At 39.5% G+C, this 27,300-nt stretch overlaps 3 protein-coding genes across 8 annotated transcripts in view; 1 reads left to right on the forward strand and 2 right to left on the reverse strand.

Annotated features, from left to right (window-relative positions):
• DHX33 (DEAH-box helicase 33) overlaps positions 1 to 11,669 on the reverse strand; it is a 24,478-nt gene extending 12,809 nt beyond the window's left edge. For 2 of the 3 annotated variants that reach the window (XM_081314141.1, XM_081314143.1), the window contains exons 1-6: positions 11,365 to 11,669; positions 7,731 to 7,891; positions 6,905 to 7,132; positions 5,727 to 5,897; positions 4,028 to 4,213; positions 1,510 to 1,621 (exon numbers count right to left, since the gene is read on the reverse strand). In XM_081314141.1, coding sequence (XP_081170267.1) covers positions 1,510 to 1,621; positions 4,028 to 4,213; positions 5,727 to 5,897; positions 6,905 to 7,132; positions 7,731 to 7,891; positions 11,365 to 11,632 — 1,126 coding nt within the window. In that variant the 5' untranslated portion in view covers positions 11,633 to 11,669. The remainder of the gene's footprint in view (positions 1 to 1,509; positions 1,622 to 4,027; positions 4,214 to 5,726; positions 5,898 to 6,904; positions 7,133 to 7,730; positions 7,892 to 11,364) is intronic. The other variant, XM_081314142.1, reaches the window with a different exon arrangement.
• On the forward strand, positions 11,559 to 27,224 carry MIS12 (MIS12 kinetochore complex component). Of its 4 annotated transcripts, XM_081314151.1 has the most exons (3): positions 24,457 to 25,303; positions 26,200 to 26,253; positions 26,570 to 27,224. In XM_081314151.1, the coding sequence occupies exon 3, from the start codon at positions 26,582 to 26,584 to the stop codon at positions 27,194 to 27,196; it is 615 nt and encodes a 204-aa protein (XP_081170277.1). In that variant the 5' UTR covers positions 24,457 to 25,303; positions 26,200 to 26,253; positions 26,570 to 26,581; the 3' UTR covers positions 27,197 to 27,224. The 4 variants fall into 4 exon arrangements, with proteins under 4 accessions (XP_081170275.1, XP_081170276.1, XP_081170277.1 ...); XM_081314149.1 differs by lacking the exons at positions 24,457 to 25,303; positions 26,200 to 26,253 and adding an exon at positions 11,559 to 11,675; XM_081314150.1 differs by lacking the exons at positions 24,457 to 25,303; positions 26,200 to 26,253 and adding an exon at positions 24,048 to 24,263.
• DERL2 (derlin 2) lies at positions 13,654 to 23,988 on the reverse strand. Its single transcript, XM_081314147.1, has 7 exons — positions 23,766 to 23,988; positions 21,759 to 21,824; positions 20,852 to 20,925; positions 19,010 to 19,103; positions 17,135 to 17,330; positions 16,074 to 16,164; positions 13,654 to 14,107 (listed from the first exon to the last, which is right to left on the reverse strand). Exons 1-7 carry the CDS (start codon positions 23,856 to 23,858, stop codon positions 14,002 to 14,004), a joined length of 720 nt encoding a protein of 239 aa, XP_081170273.1. The 5' UTR covers positions 23,859 to 23,988; the 3' UTR covers positions 13,654 to 14,001.
• Positions 27,225 to 27,300: the final 76 nt, after the last annotated feature.

Genomic DNA, 27,300 nt, shown 5'->3' on the forward strand with positions numbered 1-27,300 from the left:
CCTATGCCTAGGACCATGCTCACATTACTTGAAAGACCCAGTTATTTCTATCTGTCCAATTTGGTCCAGCAGGATGAGCGTGCTATGGGTCCCATCAGTCAAGCAATGTCAGCTGGCAGGAGACAAGCCTTCTCTACCATAGCTCCTGCCCTTTGGAATATTCTCCCTTCAGAGTTGACAATGACCCCCCCCACACACACACACGACCCTGTTGGTCTTTGTAAGGCCTTGAAGACCTGGGTTTGTGCCTGGGCTTGTGGCCCTCAGTGTGCAAAGCACCCTGTTTTCAGGCTACATTTTTCCCCCTCAAATGCCATATATTTATTTTTGTATTATACTGTAATTGCTTTAAATTGATTTGTATGACTGTTCACAGACCAGGGTCACTTGTTTGAGATGGGAGGCTATATAGAAAATAAATACTCCATAAAGGAAGAGGGACCTCCCCACCAAAACAACTAGGTAGAGCCAGGATTAAAAATAAATGTGATTTAAATTAAACATTGGAATATGTTTAATATTCTTCCTTTCTATATATTTTTTCTCTTCTCTCACCTTAAAAATTACATAGGTATGATACCCAAGAATATGGGGAGCCACATGCAGTCTTCAGACTTGAGATACTGCACCCAAAACTTAAGTCTACATGTCTATCTTTATCATTATCCATATATCTATACTTTCATATGATTTGCTGGACATGTTTATAGCTTAGCATAGCTTTGGTTTCCAAAATACTTTTAACTGATACCGATATTCAGAAGCTACCTATTTAGAAGGAGTGAATGAAAAGTTACTTGTCTAAAGCTTTTGAAAAGTTTCTGCCTTGGGCTAGGCCACGGGTTGACATCCCGCGGCTCTGGAGCATGCAGCTCTTTCAGCCTTCTCCTGCGGCTCCCAGCCATTTGCAGAGAGACAGAGACAGAGAGAGGCACTTGCGCTTCCCTTCTCTCTCTCTCTCTCTCTCTCTCTCTCTCTCTCTCTCTCTCTCTCTCTCTCTCTCTCTCTCTCTCTGTGTGTGTGTGTGTGTGTGTATGTGTGTGTGTAACTCACATTGTTCTCAGAGAAGCTGACAAGCTTATTGGGTGGGGCTCCTGCCTTTGCTGTGTCTCCACAGGAAGCAGCAGCTCTCAAGGGCAGGAGAGCCAGCCCAATAAGAATGGGTGTCAGCTTGTCCAGAACAGCGTGCAAGTTTTGCGGCTCCCAGTTTTTTTCTCTCTAGGAAATGGGTCCAAGTGGTTCTTTGAGTGTTTAAGGTTGCTGACCCCTGGGCTAGGCTGATGCAAAATGCTTGCAAGCTTGAAACATCCAAAGCTATTCTCCCTCCCCCTCCTAATTAATTTATAACAATTCATGACTGCAATGTATTTTTTGTGTCCGCAGAATAATTTCCTGAGCAGCAGAAACCCTCACATCATATCCATTGCCTGTAACAACGATCAGGACCACCACCCAAGCCATACACCCCTCAGTAATTTCTGTGTAAAACCAAGTACTACTTATACATACGAGGCATATATTTCTTTGCTTTGACCATCCCTGTATCCACAACATATTTGATGCCTGCAATGGTGATAGAAGTTTCTGCAATGTTGGTGGAAAGAATCACTTTGCGATAACCCTGGTAGAAAGAGAAGATTTCTCAGTTGTTTAGCTTTTCTACACTGTTCATTATACAAAACAAGCAAAAGTAGATGTAAGTACTGAAGAAGAATCAATATGTAAGAATCAATACGTCTCCCAGTTTTGGGTGAAGGTTGTAGACCCTTCAAAAGGAATTTCCAATTGTGAAGGCTCAAATATACAATACAAAGGGTATTATTATATGAAACTCATGACTTCCTTTCAAGGAACACTTTCTCCCGGAAGTACTTGCCAAATGACCACCCTCAACCCTACCCCAAGTTACACAAGTGACTACAAGACTATGAGTCACTTGACTATGAGCCAGCAGTGTGCAGCAGCAACAAAAAAGCTAACAAAATCCTGGGTTGTATAAACAGAGGCACAGAATCAAGATCACGAGAAGTACTATTACCGCTTTATGAAGCCCTAGTAAGACCACACCTGGAATACAGCAGCCAATTTTGGTCACCATACCACAAAAAAGATGTTGAGAGTTTGGAAAAAAATTCAAAGAAAAGCAACTAAGATGATCAGGGGCCAACATATGAAGAACGGCTACGGGATTTGGGTCTGGCTAGCCTAAGGAAAAAAAGAAATAGGGGAGACATGATAGCACTGTTCCAGTATCTGAGGGGCTGCCACAAGGCAGAGGGGGGCAGGTTGTTCACCAAAGCACCAGATGGAAGGATGAGAAACAATGGTTGGAAACTGACCAAAGAGAGAAGCAACCTGGAACTATGGAGAAATTTCCTGACAGTGAGGACAAATCAATCAGTGGAACAGCTTACCCCCAGAAATTGTGGGTGCTCCATCACTGGAGATTTTTAAGAAGAGACTGGACATCCACCTGTCTGAGACGATATAGGTTCTCCTGCTTGAGCAGGGGGCTGGACTAGAAAACCTCCAAGATCCCGTCCTATTCTATTCTATTCTATTCTATTCTATTCTATTCTATTCTATTCTATTCTATTCTATTCTATTCTATTCTATTCTATTCTATTCTATTCTATTCTATTCTATTCTATTCTATTCCATTCCATTCCACTCCACTCCACTCCACTCCACTCCACTCCACTCTCCACTCCGCTCTAAAAGAACTGTGGCCAGTAGCATCACCTGTGGAAATCCTTCCAAGGGGGACACAGACATTCATGTCTCTGATATCCTCTGACATTTTTCTAGTTAGAATGTTTCTAAGTAAGGCATTCATGCTTTTCTATGCTGCTTAAGGTATTTCATTTGTTTTATTTGTTTTATTGTTTTTAATGCTTTAAATCATTTGGTAATACTTCTTAAGAACTCTGCTTATTGGGCCGATAACAAATAGAACGAAGAACAATTGAATTAGAAAGAAACTTACTGCTGAAAGCGTTTGTTGGAATGGTTTTGAGGGGTCTTCAAAAAGAAAGCAAATGGACCATGCACAATATGTGGCCTTAGGACCACATATATAATTGACCAATGTCACTAAATTGTAATTTTGTTGCAGCAAAAAGTGGAACTCTGTCAAATATTGGGGAAGTAAATACGTTAAGTCTCTTCTGAATCAAGCTTGGCTCCCTCTGTCTAAATGGACAGATATGGAAATACCGGTAGTTTGCTGCTGTTTTCCTCTAGGTATATATTTTTCAAATTACATTGTTCAACCCAAAATATACCTACAGCCCTTGGATTTTCTGGTGGTCTCTTTTCCAAGTACTAACTAGAGATGATCCTATTTAATTTTCTGGCAGGTGTTAGGTGCTATTCCTCAATGGAGCCAAGCATACTGATTATGTCTAGTTTAATGAAGAAGAGGGGTGACATGATAGCAGTGTTCCAATATCTCAGGGGCTGCCACAAAGAAGAGAGCATCAACCTATTCTCCAAAGCGCCTGAAGGCAGGAGAAGAAGCAACAGATGGAAACTAACCAGAGAAACAACCTAGAACTAAGGAAAAATTTCCTGACAGTTAGAACAATTAATCAGTAGAACAACCTGCCTCCAGAAGCGGTGAATGCTCCAACACTGGAAGTTTTTAAGAAGAGACTGGACAGCCCTTTGTCTGAAATGATATAGTTTCCTGTCTGAGCAGGGGGTTGGACTAGATGACCTCCAAGGTCCCTTCCAACTTTACTACTACTATTACTACTACTACTATTAAAATAATTTGATACAATTTAACTTGAATCAAAATTAAATTAAAATTTAGTTGCTATTTTGGCTCATTTCTTTGGCATGTAACCCTGGCATGACATATATGCATCTATGAGGTATCTATGCCAATAGTTCAAATTACCACTTCAGCAGATTTTTATTTTTTAGGCCAGTGCTGTCCATGAAGAGATTGGAAGTTAAGCTTATCTTGAAGGAGAGTTTGCATCCTTCTTTGTGATTCCCACAGCCTTGTTCTGCTTCTTACCTTGGGTGCAACCTGGAAGACCCGGAGCTGCTGTGAGTAAGGCAGAGAAGCATAAAGAGGCATGACCACCATCTGAGGGCAGCCATCTGGAAGATGCTTTGCAATGTCCCGACAAGTTTTGGTCATTGCTTCGATCTCTTCCTGGCCTGTCAGAAACACCAGGATATCCTGGGAATAAGGTGCTTCCTTTACAGAAAAGAAAACACAAGGATATTTACATAATCTTAGATTCAATAGCCAACTGATGTTTCAGCTCAGCTGCGATTGGGAAATAGCCTCACTTATTGCCCTCCAGATCACTTGATATGCTGGTACTTGAAGATCTTCGCGGCTTGAGGCCTAACATTCCAGAGTTTGCCTTACCCTACCACAGTTCTGTTCCAAACTAGCCTGTATTCTGACATTGTTCCTCATAACCAAATGAATTGTAGGCCCTCAACTTGCAGCCACAATTGGAACCTGAAGTTTTGTTGCTAAGGAAGGCGGTTAAATAAGTTGCGCCCAGCTTTATGACCTTTTTGCCATGGTTGTGAAGCGAATCACTGCGATTGTCAAGCGGATCATATGGTTGTTAAGCGAATCTAGCTTCACCCACCAACTTTGCTTTTCGCAAATCATGACCAGGGGGCGGCAACTGTCCTAAATACGTGCCGGTTGCCTATTCTCGAATTTTGATCATCAGGCTGTGTGGATGCTATGACGGTCATAAGTGTGATGTCTGGTTGTAACTCACTTTTTTCAGCCCTGTTGTGACTACAGTCACTAAATAAATGGTTGGAAGTCAAGAACTAACTGCACTACAAGGAACAGAGGCTTTATCAGAATTGCTTCAAAGATTCAAATGCCCACCTAGAGAAGTTTGGACCTGGTCTTCTTTCTCTATTTCCTGTTAACATGAGAAACATTACACTTATTTTTAAAGCATCTGACAAATTATCTTTGTATGTTTCAATTAACCTGGATTAAAAAAACCCTAAATAGTTTCAAGTGCCTTAAAAACTTTGGGCGTCTACACTTTTACTAATAGCTAGTAGTCTAGATTTGTTTTACAAAGGAGAATCGGAGCCTTCTACTCTGCAACCAATATGCAGAAACAAGGGATGAACCTCTTAGCAAACTGTAGTAGCAATTTGTTGCATTGCATGTTATTTTAAATGCTTTCTTCAAGGAACTGGCAAAAGAAAATTGCTATTTACTGAAGTCCCCTTGATATTTGAAATAGTCAGTTCGAAGTTTTCAGATTTAAAATCCTTTGGGCTTTGGGGAAATAACAAAATGGCAACATTCTTAGTGCATTAACACCCTGACGATTGAGGGAAGCTTTAATGTATTTATGGGCAATAGTTAGACTAGGCTTCCCCAACCGGTGCCCTCTAGATATGTTGCACTACAACTCCCATTATTCTTTGCCTCCTATTTAGGTGACAGGAATTAAATTTAAATTCAAATTGTTTTAAAAGATCAGGCCTCTGCTTTCAGTTGTTCATGCAGCCATAGAGCTTACTGGGTAATGTTAGGTGAATCTCCACCTCCCAATTTAATTTGCCAAACAGGATTGTTATGATGGTAACAAGAGGCAGGGGGAAAGAGGCAGCAATAAACTTGTGCATTATCCTGAGACCACAAGAAGAGCGGAATAAAAAAATATACCAGATAAACAAAGACAAGTAGTTGAGATATAAACAACCCAGGGTTATACCTGATGGATCTGGAAGACTGTCACTAGTGCTGCTTGGAGGTAATCACTCTGAGATTGCTTTGTGTAGAAAATCTGGATGGGGTGTTGCCGGCCTTCCAAGTAGAGAACTGGTGCTCCATTGAAGTACTGGGAGAACAAGTCTACATCCATAGTAGCTGACATGACAATCACCTGTAAAATGTTGGGTTATTACCAAGAACTGCTCTGGACTAGAAGATTATAATAAGGGAATTTTGCATTGTGATCTGCACAAATATTCAAGGAGTACATACGTACAGGTAAGTCTTCGACTTACGATCACAATTGAGCCCAAAATTTCTGTTGCTAAGTGAGACATTTGTTAAGTGAATTTTGCCCCATTTTACAACTTTTCTTGCTATAGCTGTTAAGTGAGTCACGGCATTTGTTAAGTTAGTGACACAGTTGTTAAGTTAATTTGGCTTCCCTACTGACTTTGCTTGTCAGAAGATGGCAAAAGGTGACCACATGACCCCAGGACACTGCAACTGCCATAAATATAAACCCGTTGCCAAGACTCTGAATTATGATCACGTGACCATACAGATGCTGCAACAGCTGTAAGTGTGAAAAATGGTCAAGTTATTTTTTTCACTGCTGTTGTAACTTTGAACAGTCACGAATCAACCTGTTGTAAGTTGAGGACTACCTGTACTTTATTCATCTGTGTATAGTGTTGAAGGCTTTTTAACTCAGATTCCATGCATCCTTTGCCTGCCTTCATCTTTCATATCAACCTTGGACTGAGGAAAGATGCGCTCAATAATGGTAACGTTTCAGTTAGTTCATTAAAATACATACCATCAATTGAAGCCTAATAGATTCATACATTGCACTTTTTTGTGAAGCAGAGTCAGTATTACAAGCATCTTATTTTTTCATTCAGAGCCAAAGACTTTTTTTTAAATAAAATTCAGCCCTTCTTACAGACTATAATGGATATTGAAAATACCTGATAAAAGAATATTTATTTAAACAATGTTGCCACAAATCCCAGTTTATTTTTGAACTGCTTCTCACTTTCCCCTGCAACCAACCAGAATATTTTTGCCTTTGTAAAGTTTGTTAAGTCAGGGGGAAAAAATAGCCTATAACAGCCTCCACTCAGGCTTCATGTCTGATTAGGCCTAGCTACCCCTCTGTTCCCCTTCAGCACTCACTTTCAGGGGTAATTTCCCAAGCTCCTTCCGTTTCTTCTGGGCTGCTTTCACTACGCCAAAGAGCACATCTGTGTGGATTGTTCTCTCATGTGCCTCATCCAAAATGACCACACTGTATTTATGCATAAGAGGGTCGCCAATGGCTTCTCGAAGCAGCATTCCATCCGTCAGGAACTTGATTTTTGTTTCATCTGAAGTAAGATCTTCAAATCGCACAGTGTAGCCAACCTAAGAAGAAAAGCCATTGGGATAAAAAAAGAGGATTAGTCATGTGGCAACCATTTAGAGGCATCTTTAGGCACTAAATATGCACGGCAGAATAGTTAAGAGCTGCATATATTGGTTCTTTGAGGTTGTCCAGACAAGAAGCATCAGCCACGAAAATGAACTCTACCTTCATTGTAAGATTATAGTAACATAAACTTGCAACTCTGAAAGTACCTCTCCCCTCCCTTACTTTTACTCTTCTGAAAACTAGGGAGGGTCCTGTCTGAGACACTTCCTTCAATTCCACCCGTCCTTTGGATTCAGATTTCGTTTATCAAACCACTGTCTAGGCTGCAACCCTTCCTTCAGTCTTTCAAGGTAATCCCCACATGCCGTTACAATATGATCAGGGCCTTGACGAGGCAAAGGGGCTTGTGTGGGTAAATGAAATTGTGGACTGTGTCATCAGACATGTATGTCTCCAGAAGGGTCTCCCAAGGCAAACAGGCCATGATGAATTCCCCAGACTAACACCGATCACATCTGCCAACCCGCATTGGAGCAGCCTGGCAGATTATGGAGAAAAGGAGGGTCCAAAGAGAAAGAACAATCTACATACCAATTTTCCTAATTCAGTTTTCTTCTCATCTGAGACTCGAGTAGCCAAGGATATAGCAGCCACACGGCGAGGCTGGGTCACAGCAACTATTCCTTGGCGCCCAATTCCCCCCTCATAGAGATACTGTGGAATTTGAGTTGTCTTTCCAGAACCTGTTTCCCCTACAAATTATGAAGCAAATAAAGGTCATTTTGTTAAATACATCAGATATGGCATCTCCACTATTTATCCTAACAGAAAATAAAAGAGAAATATTTTCTGAATTCATTTAATAAACCAATGGCCTCAGTCAGCTTTCTCTAACCTGGGCACCACCGTGCACTAAAATTCTCAGTAATAACTATTCTGAATGTGGATTTTAAGTCCATTCATTTGGAGTGTCATGGTTGTCCCTCCAGATCATGGTTGTCCCAAAGGTGCTTTTTCAGGAGGCAACTGAAAAGGCACCTTTGGGACAACCATGGCCTGGATGACTGAGAATATTCATAGACATTTAGCTATGCACTTTGGGATGAACACCCTTCAAATGGTGAGGGACTATGAATGGATTTCCAGAAAACACTGCAGACTACAAGAACCATTTGTGCTTCAGTTTGAGATGCAGACAACACAGACTCATCCCCAACAACCTGCGCCTGTCTTCAACAGTGAAGGGACACAGGGCAGAAAGCATCCTGCAGCCAAGAAGGCTCCACACACATTTGCACTATTCAGTGTGACCCTGAGGACACAGGCAAACCTCCAAATGGCCTCAGTGACTCTCTAAAAGAATGCAAATGACCAGCTGTCTGCAAGGAATATAAATCCTTCCATTCCCCACCATCTAGTCAGAGCTGAAGAAGCTTCTTGGATGAGAAGCGAAACGTCTTCAAAGAAAAACAAAAAGTACAGTTTTTTCAGCCTCCTGAAAAACACCCTTAGGACACCCATTTGGAGGTTATTCATGTTGTGGATACTAATAAACATGTTCACTGGAACTTACCTCTAAGCAAATATTGTGGAACTGAAGCCTTATTTTACCTGCTGCTTTTCAAGTACACCATAATACCATAACACTGAGAGCTAGCTTCGTTAGTGGTGAAGGTGTTGAGCTAGAAACCAGGAGACTGTGAGTTCTAGGCCTCCCTTAGGCATGAAAGCCAGCTGGGTAACTTTCGGCCAGTCTGTCTCTTCCAGCCCAACCGATCTCACAGGGTTGTTTTGGGGGGAAAAGGGGGCATGAGTATTAGGTATGCTTGCCCCTTGAGTTAGGTAAAGGTAAAGGTTCCCCCGCACATGCGTGCTAGTCGTTTCCAACTCTAGGGGCCGGTGCTCATCTCCGTTTCAAAGCCGAAGAGCCAGCGCTTCTCCGAGGACGTCTCCGTGGTCATGTGGCCGGCATGACTAGACGCCAAAGGCGCACGGAACGCTGTTACCTTCCCACCGTAGTGGTCCCTATTTTTCTACTTGCATTTTTACGTGCTTTTGAACTGCTAGGTTGGCAGAAGCTGGGACGAGTAACAGGCACTCACTCTGTTACGCGGCACTCGGGATTCAACCCGCCAAACTGCCGACCATCTGATCGACAAGCTCAGCGTCCTAACCCACTGAGCCACCGCGTCCCTAGACGCCCCTTGAGTTACTGGTAAATTAATAAAGGTGGAATAAAACAAAATAAAATGTATTAAAAAGCTAGGATAAAGATATATTACTAATTATTATTACCCCACCCCCCCATTTCCTTCCCCTACTAACAAAAAAGGTCCTAACAACTACAGTATATAACTGTAGTACAATATATCTGGAACATTCCAAATTGGAGAAAGCAGTTTTACAGTTTATCTACAGGAGCTGTTCTTTCAGCACCAAAAAAAGGAGCTAGATACAACTTCCTACCTGTATTCTATGTAAATGTCTTAGTACTGTTAATTATAAAGAACATAGCCATTCATTATCTCCGGCAGTAAAATATGCATGCCAAATATTTATTTTCCACAATATTTTTAAAGCCAACATATTTTAAATTTGTCTGATTATCTGTCTATAAATCACTGGTCATTGTGATATACTACTATTTGATTTGTTTGTATTTTAGGACAATTTGGAAAATCCACCCCCCCACATTGGCTGAGTTCCCACAACATGCTAATCCCTAATCCTGGCTAAGAAAACACAACTGCAGGGGTCCAGTAATGTGCTGCTCCAAGATACTCAACCCCATTTTAGCTTCTTCTAAAGTTTGCATAAACTTGATGATTGTTTTAATGTTACACTGCAAATTCATGGCTTAGCTACTTTCAGCTACCCAAACATTGTTTTCAAACCTCAATTCAGGGCAGTATCACATTTATGCTAAGCCAGTGAGTAAGCTCATGTCAGTTACCTTCTGTCAGATAAAATATTTTTTCCCTTTTAAGCACATTAATTTGCTAGATTTTGGAGGAAATCCTCTTCAATAAATGAGGAAAATGAAGTGTAATATCCACCCCCAAACTTCAAACACTGGGTTGCATTTCAAATGCTTGAGCATAATTGAAAAGAGGCTAGTTAAGCCATATCCAACCAAAAAGCAGGGGCTATCACCAGCACCTCCGTATACCTTTTTAAGAAAAAGTAGCAAACTCTATATGAGGAAACCATAAGCTGGAAGCATTGTTAGAGACCTACACACCCACTTCACACAGTCTGTTTCTGTTGCTCCCCTCTGGGAGGAGGTTTCGGAATATTTCTAGCAGGACTACTAGATTCTGCAACAGCTTTGCTCCTTTGCTCCCTTGTAAATTTGCAGGATTCTTTTTTCTTGCCATGTATATATATATATACATCCGAACTAGACTGTGTTGTTTTTCTGTGTTATATATGTGTGTTTATGTGGTTATATGCATATATTTTTTGCCGTATTTGTGTAGTGTATATTGGAGGTGGTTACCCTTTGAGGGCTGAATGCAATGAAATTTAATTTTAATGTATGCTGATAAGTGTACATTTAAGATGACAATAAAGTATTCTATTCTATTCTATTTCTATTCTAATTCTATTCTATTCTATTCTAATTCTATTCTATTCTATTCTATTCTGCCAAAGTCATGTCAGCAGCTGTAGTGGGTTACAGCTCCACAATTCCTATCCTCTTTGGGAAACCTGAACATGGTAGTTCCAAGCACAGCACTAAAACACCCTGAAAGCTGGTCATAAACTCCGACCCTCCAGCACTGCAGAGAAAGGGGAGGGTAACAGGATGATCCCCAGCAGAAGTCGCCCTACAAAAAGCATTAAAAAAGAGGGAGCGCCCGTGGGTGCCTTTCATTGGCAAAAGGGGAATGTTGCATCTAGCCGGCGGCCGAGAGAGAAGAGAAGCAGCCTTCTTCCGTTCTGCTTTTCTTCCGTTCAAGGGAAAAAAATTCCCCAGCGCGGGAAGTTGAGAGTGAAGCAGCAGCTATGGGGAAGCCCCGCCCTCCGCACAGCAGCGGCGGAGGAACGAACGAACGCACGCACGCACGCACGCACGCCAGACTCCGCCCCTTTCCTGCAGGAAGCAAGGGGGAGCACTCTCGCTCAACCACCCCTCCCATTCTGAATAGGGACGAGGTTTCCGTTGGCTCCTCCCCCAGCAAGTCTGTTTAGAAAGGGTGGGGGAAGGGCATGATTCCCTTACCGATCAGGACGGCGCAGTCCAAGGTGCGGAGCTGTCCGAGCAGCGTCCCGCGCGCTTGGAAAATCGGCAGGCTCCGGCGCTGGCTGTCGATCCCAATCGAAGAGGAGGAGGAGGACGACGACAAGGAAGAGGAGGAGAACGAAGGATGGCGTTTTGTTCCCGGCGTCGTTAGTAACATCGCTCTGCGCGATCCAGAGGCGAGAGGCAGCGTGGTGGACGCCAGCTTCGGTTTCTTGAACGGGGGCAGTTCCTCGGTCCTCTGAGGCATCCTCGGCTCCCAGTGGCAGCAGCGTCGTCCTCGCCGGCGTCAGGTAACATGCTTCGCCGGGCCCCGCCCCTCAGTTTGCCTCAGAAAGTGCGGACTACATTTCCCAGCAATCCTCGCGCCCGCCTCTTGTCAATGCCCGCTCACTAACGTAGTGGGAGGCTCTTGGAGATTGTAGTCGCTTTCGCTTTCTCCAATTTAGGCATGCGCCCTACTGCTCACCCGAGGGCAGTCTTCAAGTTATGCTTGCCGCGGGCGTGAGAAGCGTGGTTTTGTGAAACAGAGCGTTCGTGTTACACGTTAGAACGCTTCCTGCCCTCGTGTTTTGCTTGTTTACTTTGCCGCCGTTCTTATTATCGGGAATTCCAATTTCCACGAGGCAGGGCCCGAGCTTTTTTCCCCACAATCTTTTATTCTTTTTAAAGCACGTAGCTATTATTCTGAGTCAGATACACGATATTCAATTTTATGTCTGATGTTTGCAGTGTGTGGACGTATCGGTAGGAGTAGGCTTACAACTTTTTCTTTCACTGCTACCAGATATTCTGGATTCACGTGAAAAAGTGCCATATTTATAGCTGCTTAAACAGTATTGACTTCTATGTTTGTCAGTTAACACAGTAACATTTAACTGAATTAACTGAATTGCTTTTATGAGACAACAGAGCTATCCTTAGCTGCACTACCAGGCAATCCTGAATTTTTAATACTTTACCACAGAGTCGTCTTTCTGGCACAATACAACGTATGGATAGGAAATAGGCTTTAAAATGTAAAAAAAAAAGCCCAAACATTTGACTCTACCCCATTTACCCATAAAACAGTTACTGACAATTTGTGCTGAACCACACATTTTACACTCCTTATCTAAGGGAGGTCAGTCTATGAGGAAGAATGAAAGTAGTTTCAATCTACATCAAGTCCAATTTTACTGTTCCAAATTTTTAAAAATCAGCATGCACATGCACACAAGAGCATGCTTGTTTGGTGCTGTGTTTGAAATGAGCATTTTTAAGTTTGGAAATGGGGAAAAGCTAGTGACAGCAATGCAGTTATCGGGACAGTTACCAGCAACTGTGTAGTTTTAAGTTATGAGGAGGGCTGACTGCTTATCGGAGAACATATAGAATGATTAAAAACTGCCTGAAGGCCAAATGGATCATCAGTCAGGTTTTTTACATTCCAAAAACATCAGAATTTAAGTATGTCGCACTCTTCAAAATCCTAAGACTGCAGCTCAACTCCTGAACTCTCACATTTTTTAACTGGCCAAGACCTTGGGTACAATAATCTTAAGATGTCACAAAATTTTATGATTTTGGGATTCCAGCTGTCTTTTATTTTGTGGGATGCTAAGGCCACTATGCAGCAATTTAAGTGTGAAACTGGGAAGGTAATTCTCCCACACAAAAGACTAAATAAAGGCCTGAAGAGAACTGGTCTTTTGTAATACAGATATTTTGAGCAAATTATAGCTTAGAACTTTCATTCTTCCATTGCTGTCTGTCATGACATTTGTATGAAACAGTATTATTAGTTTCTTAGAAGTTCCCTTTTGAAGTAGCAATAAAGGAAGACAAATAATGTTCCATGAAATAGAAAAATAGTAAAGATGCCAATGGAATTGAAGATATAAAAGTCAGTTATATAGAATCTAATAGTATCTACATTGCCTCTAATCCCAAACCCCACATAAGAAATCTACTTTTAAGAGAATATATAACACTGTATGTAAGGAAGATGGATTGTACCTTATAGCTAACCAATTTTACAATTTACATATGAAACCTTATCAACCAGCGGCCTTGGTCCCTAGCCACCATTGGAGGTAACACTGCACACATAACAGTAAACCGGTTTTGGTAAACACAAAAGACTTCCAACATAATTTAGCATATAAAATCTGCCCAAATCTTCTGAGAAAAAAAGAGGCTCTTTAGTTGCAGTTTGCTTCACAACACCATTGCCATGGCCAGCAAGTCAAGTAAGCTTACCTGTTTAATTATCTAATGAAAAAGGAAGAATAAAATAAAGAGATTTATTTATCTTCTGTAGTTACCGAGTCCTGTATGAAATAAAACTTAAAGGGCCTTACAAATATTTCATTTTACACATGAACTGAAGAACACAAGAATGTGCATTTCCAGTTTTCCTTGGCTTGGATCATTCATTTCTAAACAAATCAATGTAAAAGTCTCCAAGTGGGTTTGAAGTCAGTTTCTTGAAAAATGTCTTTTGATCATTTTTTTCATTTTTGAAAAAATGTTTTGCATATTCAGAGTTCTCAAAACTTCCTTTATGCACAAGAGAACCGAACCATTCTCCAGAGTGGTTTGCTTGCCTAGTCTCTTGTCAAAGATGTTTGCTGGATCTCAGCCTCCTAGGCGCTGACCTTCTCCCCATGCAAAACCTCCTGGCCTTTCTTCAGGCAATGGGTTGTAATTGGGATCTTCTTCTGGAGTATCAAATATTAGTTTCCTGTTAAACAATGCTCAAGTCAATAGAAATAGAAAATTGTACATACATTCCTAACAGAAGGGAAACATTTAAAGCTCCATAATTTCTGCCTCATGTTTTTTTCTCTTTTGCCTCAAGAGCAATTGGAAAGAAGAGCAGGTGGCGAGAATTAGTTATGTATATATATTTGGCTTAGGAAGAAACATTAGTTCCCACAGTTCTGAACTGCATAAAACAGGATAGGGGAATTTCTTTAAGCTCTTGTTATTATTGACATTTATCAAGTTAAACAGTTATCACTGTTTATTCCTTTGTGTAGGATATAAACTGAATTCTAATCAGATTTAAAACCTACTAGACTTTTCTAAGATGATATGGTTCAGTCTAGCATGGTAAATGACATATGAAAAGGTCTGAGTCCAAAAGGTATCCACCTATTTCAACTACCTGTAAGTAAACAGTCAGATGCTTTTATAAATCCCAGAAACAGTACTTATAGACAAATATTCTCTACAGCAATTATCTGACACTTTAGATCATTTAGATCAGTATTTTGCTAACTTACAGTGCTTCTCTAGATTTTTAGGTATTATTCCCAGTTCTATCTATACATGATGGTTTTGAATTTGGTATTCATCAAGTGAAACATGTGTCCTAATATCAAAGCTCTCTGGCCCAGGCTGAGGATTAATCTTATTTTAACTGGGGTTTTATTTATGCAGGGACAAATATAATTTTTTTTAAATTTGTTTTTAACTTTTGTATCTTGGTTTTTTAATTACCCTGTAAACCGCCCTGAGTCCTTCGGGAAAGGGCGGTATATAAATGTAATAAAATAAATAAATAAATAAATAAATAAATAAAGTAGACTTCCTCTGGCAATTCCATTTAATTATACACCTCTTAGGTATGATCAACTAAGCCAGGGCTTTTCAACCTTTTCACCCATTGTACCACTTTTAGGATATGGCAACAGTCACCTAGCAAGGTGTCAAAAACTTGGATGACCCCCCCCCCAAAAGGAAAAAAGTGATTAAGTACAGGTAGTCCTCGACTTACAACAGTTTGCCTAGTGACTGTTCAGAGTTACAATGGCACTGAAAAAAGTGGCCCTCAAGCAAGACACCTGCCTGCCTCCTCGGCGGTGCTCTTCCTCTTGTCCGAGGTTTTCATTGTTGTGAGCATTTCTGTTGAGGATTGGCAGCGAGGGTGGGGGTGGGGTGTTTGGTTTTTATTCCCCCCCATCTGCTGGGTGGTTGCAGCAGGTTTTCGTCACTTCACATGACCCTGGGACACTGTGACTGTCATAAATATGAACCAGTTGCCAAGCATCTGAATGTAAATCACAAGACCCTGGAGATGCTGCAACATTCCAGCTGATCGGCGCTTCTTCTGGGCTCAGAAGTGCCAGGATCAGTGCCGAGCTCCAGCTGGAGCTTGGTGCTGATCCTGGCGCTTCCGCCAAGCCCTGACAGCCTTGAAGCTCTGATCCTGGCGCTTCTGCTGAGCCCTGACAGCCCTGCAGCTCCAGCCATCTCTTGCTCAGGCTTGTGCGGTACTGCCACCAGTTCAGCTCATTCCCCTCCCCCGCTACCACTTTTCTAGGATGCTTGCGTACCACCTGCCAGGTGCCAATGTACCACAGGTGGTACCCGTACCACTGGTTGAAAAGCCCTGAATTAAGCCATGCTTGGAAAACAGTGGAGAAACCTGGGAAATTAAGGCAGTAATCCAGAATTCAGTGTGGATTAAATTCCATCTTTGCCCATTTTCTATCTTTTTAGGTTTGGAATTCTCTTGCTGCATACAACTGTTTTGCATTAGTCTGGGTACAGTTTATTCTGTCTCTTCCCTCTCAGTCAATATTCTTCACAAAAGAAAACATATTTGATTGGGAGCTGCCCAGAGTTGGCTATAAGATGGGCAGCTATATACCGTAAATAATTAAAATAAAAAAATAAAATAAAAAATAATAGAAAGCACTTACAATATAGATGGAGTTTTTAGAAGCCTTCCTCCCCCAGGCTGATTTGGAAAGACGTCTTCCAAGAAGAAATATATATGACCCACAGCAATGCCTAAAGATGAGGGGGGAAATATTGAAACACAACATTATTTTATTATAAAAGTCTAAAAGCATCCAATTACCCAACATTAATCACTCCAGTTTGAAGAAGGCATTTTAAAAGCCTGTTTCATAAAAGACTACCTGAGGCTCGAAAAGATTGTCTCTTAGGAATTCTAAACAAGATAGTTTCCTTTTCCAATTGTGTGAATATTTAGGTGCAAAGCAAAACCTACTCCTGCTGCTTTAAAATTTAAAACATTTAATAGTTTTTCACACCATCAGTTCATTTATTTTTAGAAGAAGCACCTCAAGTTACATTTTGCAGGCTGTTCCTATAAGATTTTTATATGTAGAATTGCTTTTCTTGGCCTCTTTTTTCATACATAAACTGTAAGACAACAAGCAGCACAGTGGTGCTTTTATGAATTCTGCATTTTATGTTGTGTGAAGTATATATAATTCCCATTATTAAGCTAGCTCAGGGGTAGGCAACCTCGGCTCTTTTATGACTCATGGACTTCAACTCCCAGAATTCCTGAGCCAGTAAAGCTGACTCAGGAATTCTGGGAGTGGAAGTCCATGAGTCATAAAAGAGCCGAGGTTGCCTACCCCTGAGCTAGGTAATCAAATCTGTATTCCCTCGTAATGATTAAGAGGCTGCTACCAAAGATTATTTTTTTTATTAGGTGCCATCATGTTAAGGATGACTTTTAGTAACTACCTAGTCCTAGATAGTCCACCTCCAGAATGATCTGGCTCATCACATCTTCTAACCGTGTAATCATGGCTGCTGTACTTATGCTGGGATTCCTCAGGAACTAGCAATGTATTGCTTAATTGTAACTTTGTATTAAAAATGTCCTTCAAATCTCAGTTTTAATATGCACAATCAGAAAAGCAGATAACTACTTTTAAGGGATAAGGCAGGTCAACAAGGCAAGGATTTTATTATAGTTCATTTACTGACAGAATCATCTTACCTAGAAGATCTACTATAATGGAGTTTCCCAATAAAAGTGAAAATCCCATGAGGACCCATGGAAGAAATGGGGCCTGAAAGATGAGAAGCCCGAAGAAATTCATGCGAACAAAAGGATTTCTGCGGCTCCAGACATATACTAGCATTATCGTAAATGCCTGCCCTAAAAAAACCAAATTGACAAACAAGCCAAAAAGCTGACGGGAATAATAGTTAAAGAAAAAGTCACTGTACTCTTTATCAAAGAAAAAAATTAAAATAATTAGCAGAAACTAATAATCCTGCATACATATTTATTTTGGCAATTCACAGTGTCTAGTAGCACATTAGGAATGAGGAAGAACCAAGAGGTAAATCAGATTTAAACCCTAAAGTAACATTCCAAATTTTAGAAAAAAAGAACCTCCACAATAGAAAGGTTTATTGCTTAATTTACACACTGTGGAAAATCCTTAGCAGGACCGGTTTCCTGAAGCAGATCTACTTCAACCTGTGGTACAGTTTTGAGGCCAGATTGCAAACCATTTTTGTCTAATCATAATGAAACTTTTTAAACTGAGACTGATGCAATGCCTCAACTGAGTGAAATCTTTGCAAAACTTCTAATTCTCCAGAAAAAAGATATGTTGGAAAAGAGAAAATAGCCACTATGATAGGATTTCTGCACTTGCATCGCATAATCAAACACATAAATACTGCAAAGAGGAGTTTTAGTTTTTAGTAGTTAGCCCTTGACTTATGACAATTGAACTCAAAATTTATGTTGCTGAGACAATCATTAACCAAGCTTGGCATCATTTAACAAACTTTCTTGCCAGTTGTTAAGTGAATCACTGCAGTTGTTAAGTGAATCTAGCTTCCCCATTGACTTTGCTTGTTAGAAGGTTGGAAAAGATGATCACATAACTGCAACTGTCATAAATATGAGTCAATTGCCAAGCATCCAAATTTTGATCATATGACCACAGAGATGCTGAAACAGTTGTGTGAAAAATGCTCACAAGTCACTTTTTCCAGTGCAATTGTAACTTCAAACAGTTACTAAATGAACTGTTGTAAGTCAAGGACTACCTGTATCTGAGAGTAAACTGGCAAAGTCCCTTCACCTGGAGAGTGGTTGCCACTTAATGTACATAAATATACAGCCCTAGTGTGACTCAGCGTAAGCCTAGGTTTCACTTCCCATTTCACCAAGAAATTATGTAAAGTGATCTGGGGCTGAATTTATATTCTTAGCCTAATTATCGTCACTAGATGACTGTGAAGATAAAATAAACACCTGCACACTGACCTGAGGAAAGGAAATAAAAGTTATTGCAGTAGGTCAGAATTGGACCTTGTTTTGAACGTTTGAAGTTTTTCACTACCAGTATTTTTCTCATGCAAGTAAATATGTATTTTGAAATTAAATAATCTTAGATTACCTCTGTTCTTCAGAGGGGTTCTCAAATTCTAAGATATTTTTAAGAAATGGATTTTGTTTGAAAGTACCACCTAATAAAAGTTTCCAGTTCTGAAAATCTTTGTGAAGCGGTACATTTGAGACTTTAGAAAGTTAAGGGCCAGCCAGTTCCAAATCAAATCAAGGAAATATTTTCTTTTTAAAATATGGTTATTTTTATAAATAATTTCCCCTGATCAGGCCTAGTGAATATCATAATGGCACTGGAGCTTTCCATCAAATTGGAACTTTCCATCAAAATAAGAACCTAGAATTCTTTCACAAATTATACATTTCTGAAAAAAAAATGTTTAACTGCCTTCCTAGAAAACATATTCATTATTAAAGAGCTATCCCCAAAATAGATGGAGAACAATTATAATTATTTTGTGTTGTCCCAGATCTTATATATAAAATCCAACAATAAAAGGATACTGTCATTAAGAGTCCACCAAAAAGGAACATAAATACAAAGTCTGCTGTCCGGCCACGAAATGATCCTTCCTCAAGCATTCGACAATAGCGATATCTGATTATCAGTTCAGGAAAATACTTGATGTAGACAAATGTTTTATTTTTACAAGAAAATGAAACTGTACTGTGTTTTAGCTTCAGATTTAGAGGTGGAAGAAAAGGACTTTAAGCAGGTACACCTTTAGTCTTATTTTAGCTTTTAGAACTGAAATAATTCAAGGCTATTGTTAATTACATAGAGTCAAATATTTTATCAGATCTTTTTAGGGAAAAAAGGCCAATACTGATATTAAAACGTCTATGCCATAAAATTGGGATACATCAGGGACTTTTGGGCCATACAATCCAAAAATCTAAGGTAGGTTTTTGTAACCAAGTTACAACCAATGGGAAGGATCTGCCTCCTATCATTACAGATCTAATTTTGTATTGATTTGCTGCCAAAAATCATATTTTTTAATTCAGACTTTTACACTTGGAGATTATCAGTGCAGATCTCACAGATGCAGCAAGAACAAATCACAAAGTTCATGTTCTCTTTTGGGTTATGGTTATTATAATTTTGTTTTATACTTCTGATATGAGTTGTTTTTCCATGGATTATTTTTAGCCACTAAAGTTGTATATTTAAAATGGGCAGCTATATACATTTTATAAACAAATACATTATTTGGCTCAGATGTGTAAATATAATCCTTCTACAAAGAAAATGGATCTGGAGAAATCAACATCAATAATATGTATTCAAAATAAGTCCTCATGTTCATCTTAAAGTTTTGCTAAAAATTATATAGTCAGCAATGACACATGTCTAGCATGTAGCAATCCAGCAACTAAAGGAATATTCGTGATTCAACATCCAATGCTTCAAAGTTATTTTTATTTATATCCCACATTTATTATTTTTTACAAATAACTCAAGGCAGTGAACACACCTAATACTCCTTCCCTATTTTCCACACAACAACCCTGAGGTGGATTGGGCTGGATGTGATTGGCCTAAGGTCAGCCAGCTGGCTTTCATGGATAAGACAGGATTTGAAGTCCCATTCTCCAGGTGATTTTATAAAATATTATAAATGTAAAAAACTATTTGGTGAGCATCCTCACCAATTTCAGTTGGTATTACCTGCTTCAGGAGAGCTACAATGAGAAAATACTTAAGTAACTAAAACCTCCATCTGTAATAAAGCATCTGCATTGGGGGGGGAGTATCCTGAAAGTTTGGATACTACCACAAAGTAGGTTTTTCCTCTCATATCATTTCCAAAGATAATCTGTACCTCATGAGATAATACCAAGGAATGGCCAAATTAATATTATGACAGATCTTGACTGTAAGCAAAGCTTGATTTTCCCATAAACAAATTAGGAGCTAGCACTGCTGACATATGAAAACAAGTGGCGATTACCCTTAAAATTCAGCAAAACAGGATAAACATGTGGCTTATAATATTTTTCCAAAGAAGGAATCAGTTGCAGCTAGTGGCATCCCCCTTAAATTACTTATTTGCTTCTAAAATTGTTGCTACACTACCTAGTCCATGTAAATCACGGGTGTCAAACTCGCGACATCATGTGACATGTCACAAAGTATCACAGTTTTTTTCCCCATTGCTGGCAATGGGATGGGTGCAGTTTTGGCATGATGCATCCGGCCCGTGGGCCGGCAGTTTGACACCCCTGATGTAAATAAATAAAATGATACTAGAAGATTCAACCAACTTTCATTGGGGTAGTTCTAAAGGGTCTTATATATGCAACCATATGTAAGCTTGCACACAGAAGATAAGCAAAAGATACAAGAATATCATATTAAATAAAAAATTGAATCCAACTGGCCCAAAGAAAAGGTAGTTTGTAATCAACCTCCATACCTGCAAGAGATATGAGGAATGAGAAATTAATAAATTACATTTAAGCAAATGCTTGTTTGCTTGAGGGTGGCATAGTGGTTAGAATGCAGTGTTGCAGGTTAACTCTACCTACTACCAACTCTACCTACTACCAGTTCAATCCTCTTTGGCTCAAGGTTATTCAGCCTTTCATCCTTCCAAGGTTGGTAAAAGGAGGACCAGATTGTTGGGGATAATATGCTGGTGTTGTAAACTGCCCAGAGAATGCTGTAAAGCACTGTGGAGCAGTATATAACTGTTATTGCTATTGCTAAATCAAAAAAACTCTCAAATGATATAAATGTACTTTGTATCTAGAAGTAGCACTACTTCTGTTTAAGGCAAAGATTCTGTACGGGAAGACCTAGATATGTATATTTAAAAATAAGGTCTCATACAGAATATTGTAAGATGCTGCATTTATTAGCACTAATTATCAAACTGTATAATTAGTTATGGCTAAAAAATCCTTAATGTTATCAATATTGTCTGAATGAATAGCTTAATTAAAGTTTGCAGTCCAATAAGAATCACAGCAAAACCAGCTGTAGCTCATTGTATTACAGAGCAATCATATTTTGTAGCAGAATCAACTTGTAACATTATTAGGAATAAAGCTTGTAGCTATTAGTAATTAGTGGGTTCCACCATAAATCTCAAGAATTTCATTTACAACTTGAGCAAAACACCATACAATGTGGGAGGGAGATTATTTACTTGATTCCACTTGTTAAAAATACCAGCAACTCTGATTTGGGAAAACTGAATTATGCTACTTGCCTTTATGAAAAAATGACATGCAAAGAAGCACTTACTTGAAAGTTTTTAAATATCAATTCTGGATTGAAGTACAGTTGAAAAGGTGTGATTAATTCTAATTGCTAAAAAAAAAGAAAATACAAAGGAAGGAATAATTATACAACATTGTAATTTATGAATCCACCATTAGACAGGTTATATTATTGAATTTGGAATTCTGTGATGACCTAGTGTAATCTAGTCCATAACTAGTCTATCTTCACGCATAAACACTCATCTGATTTCATCCAATACTAACCAGGTAGAACCTGCTGGAGTTTTTAAAAACACAAATCAAAATGCCATCTCTTTCCCTCCATAAAGATGAACCCTCTTATTGGACTATTTATTCTCTTTCAGAATTCTAAGCAAAAAAATAATAGGAGTACATTAAGGTATAGCAAAGACCACTTTTTTTTTTTTATTGAAAAAGTTTTAAAATACAATTTTCCTTTAACAAACCCACCTTCTCCCTCCCTACTCCCCCCCCTACCTCCCCCCAACCTTCCCTCCCTCCATCCCCCCCTCCCCCCCCCCCCCGACTTCCCAGAGCTAAATACAAGGTATATATCTATAAAAAGGCAATCATAAGCATCCATATACTACCCACTATAAAATCTAAAATCCATTACTCTCTAGCTTATATAGGATAAGACACACCTTAACAATATTGACTATATATAAAAAACTAAAATAAAAAAGAAAAAACGAAAGAAGACTTATTCGAATGCTACATAAAACTTCTTAACCCTATACTTGTTCTGGATAAACTCAATCCATTTTCTCCATTCCATAATATAGCGTTCTTGCGAATGATCTTTCAAATAAGCCGAAATCTTCGCCATCTCTGCCAGGTCGGAAACCTTTAAAGTCCACTCTTCTATGGTCGGCAATTCCTCTTTCTTCCAATATTGGCCTATCAAAAGTCTTGCTGCCGTAATTAGGTTCAACATCAACTTAGTGTCCACAACTGTAGCGTCTGCAATTATTCCCAACAAAAAAAGCTGCGGACAAAACTTTATCCTCTGTTTAAAAATCTTCTGCATATTCCACCAGACTTTTATCCAAAAAGCCTTAACCTTCTTACATGTCCACCATATGTGAAAATATGTTGCATCTTCATCACCACACCTCCAACATTTAGGCTGGTAATTCGGATACATACTTGCAAGCTTTTTAGGATAAAAATTGTAATAGGTATTTGTACACAGAAATTTAATGTTACACTTGCAGCAAAAAGGAAAGCTACTGTCCTGCTTTTCAAGTATTTGCTGGGCCACTGAGAAAAACATGCTAAGACTGCTTTACTTACGTTCATACTATCCCAAAAGTCACTGCTCTAAAAATCTATACACCTTCAATATCAAAGATCTAATATTTTCATCTATTTTGTTTTGCACATTCTAAGCTGAGTTTGTTTATACTAGAAAAATGTCTACAGTAATATCAGCAAATAATAGGACAGCTATGTGATACTTTAAGTTATGCTGCAGGCAAGTAGATTGGAAGATGGTTTCTCAGACTACATTTACTGTTCAGTGGAATAATAAATATTTTGATTATATATGGACTGGGTTCCAGATTCTATTTTACACAATTTTCGCTTAATTCTCTTTTCAGCCTGATTTTAATTTTTACAAGCATATGGTAAATCAGTCTGAGGGATCCTAACTCTTCATGGCCTGATCCAATATCGGTTCTTAGCGGATGGATCACCAGGAGTGGAAAGATTGTTTACATTCAATGCAATGCCATAGATAACAACCTTTCTTCAAAACTTAAGCTGCACGAAGTTTCTATGCCGCGCAGAGTCACTTCAGATACTGAGATGGGCGGCATATAAATTTAATTAATTATTAGAATCAGAGAGGGGGGGAAAAAGAGTTCACCAAATCTAGAAATAAAACATCTGCCCAAAAGCCAAGGTAGAGTATGTCAAGGAGAGGCTCTGCTGATTCCTCTCGAACGACTGTTTATTCTACCACAGAGCGACCACGGGACGCCCACCCTTCTCCCCTACTCACCACAGCAGCGGTGGTGAGGACGCAGGCGGTAGTGTAGGCCCGTGTGACAGGAGGCACCTGCAGGTACTCCTGCCGGAAAGTCTGATACGCCATCTTGGCGCTGCCGCCTAAAGCTCTTGCCTCAGCTCACAGTATCTCTTCGATGTCGGCCAATCATATCCCCAAAGCCATTGGCTGAATAGCCAATCTGCCATTTCCATTCTTTTTTTTCCCCTCCCCTCAGCCAATCTGCGCCGTCCACCTCCCTCCCTCCGTCTACTTGTTGAACCCAATCAAAGCTGATTTGGTGTGCCGATGAATCGTGACGACTGCCGGAAGTCTAGTCTTCGGTAGCTCTAGTCTTCCCCATCTCTGTGGTTAGCTGTGGAAAGGGGCGGGTGAGAGGGAAGCTGTTCGGAACAACAAGCGAGACCAAAGAGGCGGGAAAAGTGAATTTCAATTCGGTGGAATATCTTTGAGCATAACTTGAATTCTACCCAGGGACGGAGAAGTTTTGAGGTAAGTTGGGGCTCCAGACCTAAAAAAATGTAGCCTTTTAGATTAAAGCATAAGGCTTAATGCAAACGCCGATAATAATAAAATAGGGCAAAATGGAGCAAAAAAAGGACTAGACGTTAATGCGATAGAAAAAGCAGAAAGAAAACGGCGAAGTACGTGGCCAGTGACCGTAAAACCTGAGGTAACATTTTGGTATTAAACGGAAATCAAGAAAGGAAGGCAAACTATTTCACGGGTAGAATATTCCAGAAGTGCTTTCCCGCCCCCGTTAAAAGGGGAAATGGCATTGGGAGGACAGTTTTGAGTGATGTTACCTTTATTTGTTACATTTATATATCTCAACCAGGAGGTGGGTGTATGTGGCGTAAATGTACGCGCACCTCAGAAATAATAGATAAATGTAGGTCTGGCTTCCGTTCTATGAGGCAGCTTGAACTGAAGGATCCTAATTCGGGCCTCTCCGGCTCAGGCCCAACCAACACTGCATTCTCTTTGTTTTTGAGGCGTTAAATAAGCTTGTGCTGCCCACTTGCTGGGATTGAAAGGAAAGTAACGGCGGCAATGTGAACTCGCCAACAGATGGCGGTGCTAGAACCTCTGACCTGTTTTTTTAGCATCTCTTTTTTCGCTTCAGTTGGCGGGAAGTTGATGAGAGAGAAAAGGTTGGGTTGCTATTGCTCGTGAAATGGAAGCCTGCACTGAGTACTCGGCAATAAGCTTTAAGCAACGTGCCGTGATTGAGTTTTTGACTGCCAAAGGAGTCCCTCCAATTGAAATTCATCACCGAATGCAGGCAGTTTATGGGGATGACTGTATTGACGTGAGTACTGTACATCGATGGGTCCAAAAATGTAAAGATGGGGAATCGGGAAGAACCGACTTGTCTGATCAAGAATGAAATGACAACAACCAACAAGTTTCCTATGAGAGGATGATATACAGAAGAACAGTCAGGGATCACTTAAAGGGAAATTGCTGTCTATCCTGGCATTTTACAGGATTGAGCTGGTCACATTATTGTCCTTCTTCAGCACTGGAAGGTTTGTACAAGATAAAATTCTTGCTTGTTTATAGCAAACATAAAACTAAAATTGAACTAAATTATGGAATTCTGGTCCATTCACATTTGGTTTCCAAACAAAATAATCTGCTCATATTTTGGGCTGGAGTTTTGATGTAGTTAAACAATTGGTATATTGTTATTATATATTGATAGGGAATGTAGTGTATTTGGAAACCTACCAGATGATCCTATTCAATTTTCTGTTAATTGTATAACATTCCTGTTTTTAAAACCCAACCAAGCATATATCTTTTTGAAAAGTCCTATTAAATTTAACAAGGTAATTTTTCACTATTGAGAACTGCTGTATTGTTGAGAAAAAATATCCAAATTCAGTTATAAGTGTTTAGAGCCCTTTAATTAGAAAGAGCTCTGAGGCTTAACAAGTTTGGCATTGGAATTTATTTAAAATTCAAAAAAGAAAAGAAACCCCTACCAAAGAAGTAGTAATAAATAAAATCCTATCCTGCACTGAAACGGATAAGTTAACATTAGAGCTTAAAAATAAAACCTAAACAGACTATTACAAAATTTGGAATGAAGTGTATAAATGGCTAGAGTCAAGGAGGAATGCTGGGACGAATGTTGATTGATAAGTTAACAATTTAGAAATCTTTATACCAGTATTCTCTATAAAATAGAACTGAAAGTTATTTAACCACAATGTATATGATTGAAAGAATGCTTACTAGAGAGTTCACAGATTCTATATGTATATTTTGTTATAATGTAAAGAAACTTCTATTTCTTTTCACAAGGTAATACTAATAGTATTGTTTAAACCAGGGAAGTTGCATGTCCACTGTGTTGTTGTTTTTTAAACTGTATATTCAATAAAATTATTTAAAATAAACTTGTTGCTACACCACCTAGGTCGCTGAAGTCCTTTCCAGCCCTAAGATTCTTTGTAGACGCCTCTATGTACAGGTATAATTATCTGTGAGAATGTCCTAAAAAAAAACAAGGCAGCAGCAGACTAGGCAACAGTGAGATGAGAGGCACCTCAGCTCACAGAAGTAATAGTGTAGCAAAAATCTCAGAAGGTTTCTTGGAACATAAAGGCAAGGGGAAAAGAGATGTATTTTCAGACTTGCAAAATTCTCTTATGGTAACCTTACAGTGACCTCATGGTTGGTTCTTCTTGTCTGGACCACCTCAAAGGGCTGATAATTTAATACAATGTGTGAACCCAGTCCAATTAACTTACTAAAGACTGATTTTTTAAAAACAATGTTCTTTTCAGGTATTTCTCAAGATGTCAGTAAATCCAATGGCATACGAAGCCCAGTTTTTTGGTTTTACCCCTCAAACATTCATGTTGCGGATATATTTTGCTTTTCAAGATCATCTTTCTCATATAATGCTGGTAGTGGAGAAAGTTATATTGAATAGACTAGACAACATCTGTCCTAGTCTTACACCTACTGTAATCCGGAGGAGCACAGAAAAATTCTTTACTTTCATGAAGGAACGCTTTGATAATCTGTTCACTAAGATGGAAGAACCTCTTTTAAGCACAGTTTTGAGCATCCCCAAGAATGTTTGTCTTCCAGAAGATAAAATCCAAGAGGAATTCTGCTACACTGCAAAACAGTTTCAAGAGCTGGAGAATGAGATCAGCCAGCTCAAAAGAGAACTTAAAGCTGAAATGTGTGCTGAGCAAGCTCTACAAGCAGAACTGGAAGAGCAAAAGATTGTCCAGGGGCATCTTGAAGGGATTCTACAATGGTTTGATGGTCTTGACAATATAGGCAGAAATGAAGGGACTGGAAACCTTAAAAATAGCTTTGCTGCCTTGACAAAAACGGCTGCTAAACTGCATAATATTGTGCAGGAGGTGGAGGAGAAAATGAACAGACTGAGAAAGTGATTGTGTAGCAATATAATAAACACATTTCAATCCATTTTCCATTTTTCTTCAGAAGTATTTCTAAGAGGTTTGTGGGGCAGTCATGATTTATCTGCATAATTTGC

Source organism: Vipera berus (assembly GCF_964194415.1).
Source record: "Vipera berus genome assembly, chromosome: 1".
NCBI classification, from domain to species: domain Eukaryota; kingdom Metazoa; phylum Chordata; class Lepidosauria; order Squamata; family Viperidae; genus Vipera; species Vipera berus.

What these genes read in the sequence shown, in the direction of transcription:
- DERL2 (XM_081314147.1), bottom strand. Translation starts at nt 23,858, where the DNA reads ATGGCGTATCAGACTTTCCGGCAGGAGTACCTGCAGGTGCCTCCTGTC. An exon ending in TCCTCACCACCGCTGCTGTG is followed by an intron (nt 21,825 to 23,765) that starts GTGAGTAGGGGA and finishes CTTTTTTTTTAG; the next exon opens with CAATTAGAATTAATCACACC. An exon ending in TGATATTTAAAAACTTTCAA is followed by an intron (nt 20,926 to 21,758) that starts GTAAGTGCTTCT and finishes TATCTCTTGCAG; the next exon opens with GTATGGAGGTTGATTACAAA.
- MIS12 (XM_081314149.1), top strand. Translation starts at nt 26,582, where the DNA reads ATGTCAGTAAATCCAATGGCATACGAAGCCCAGTTTTTTGGTTTTACC.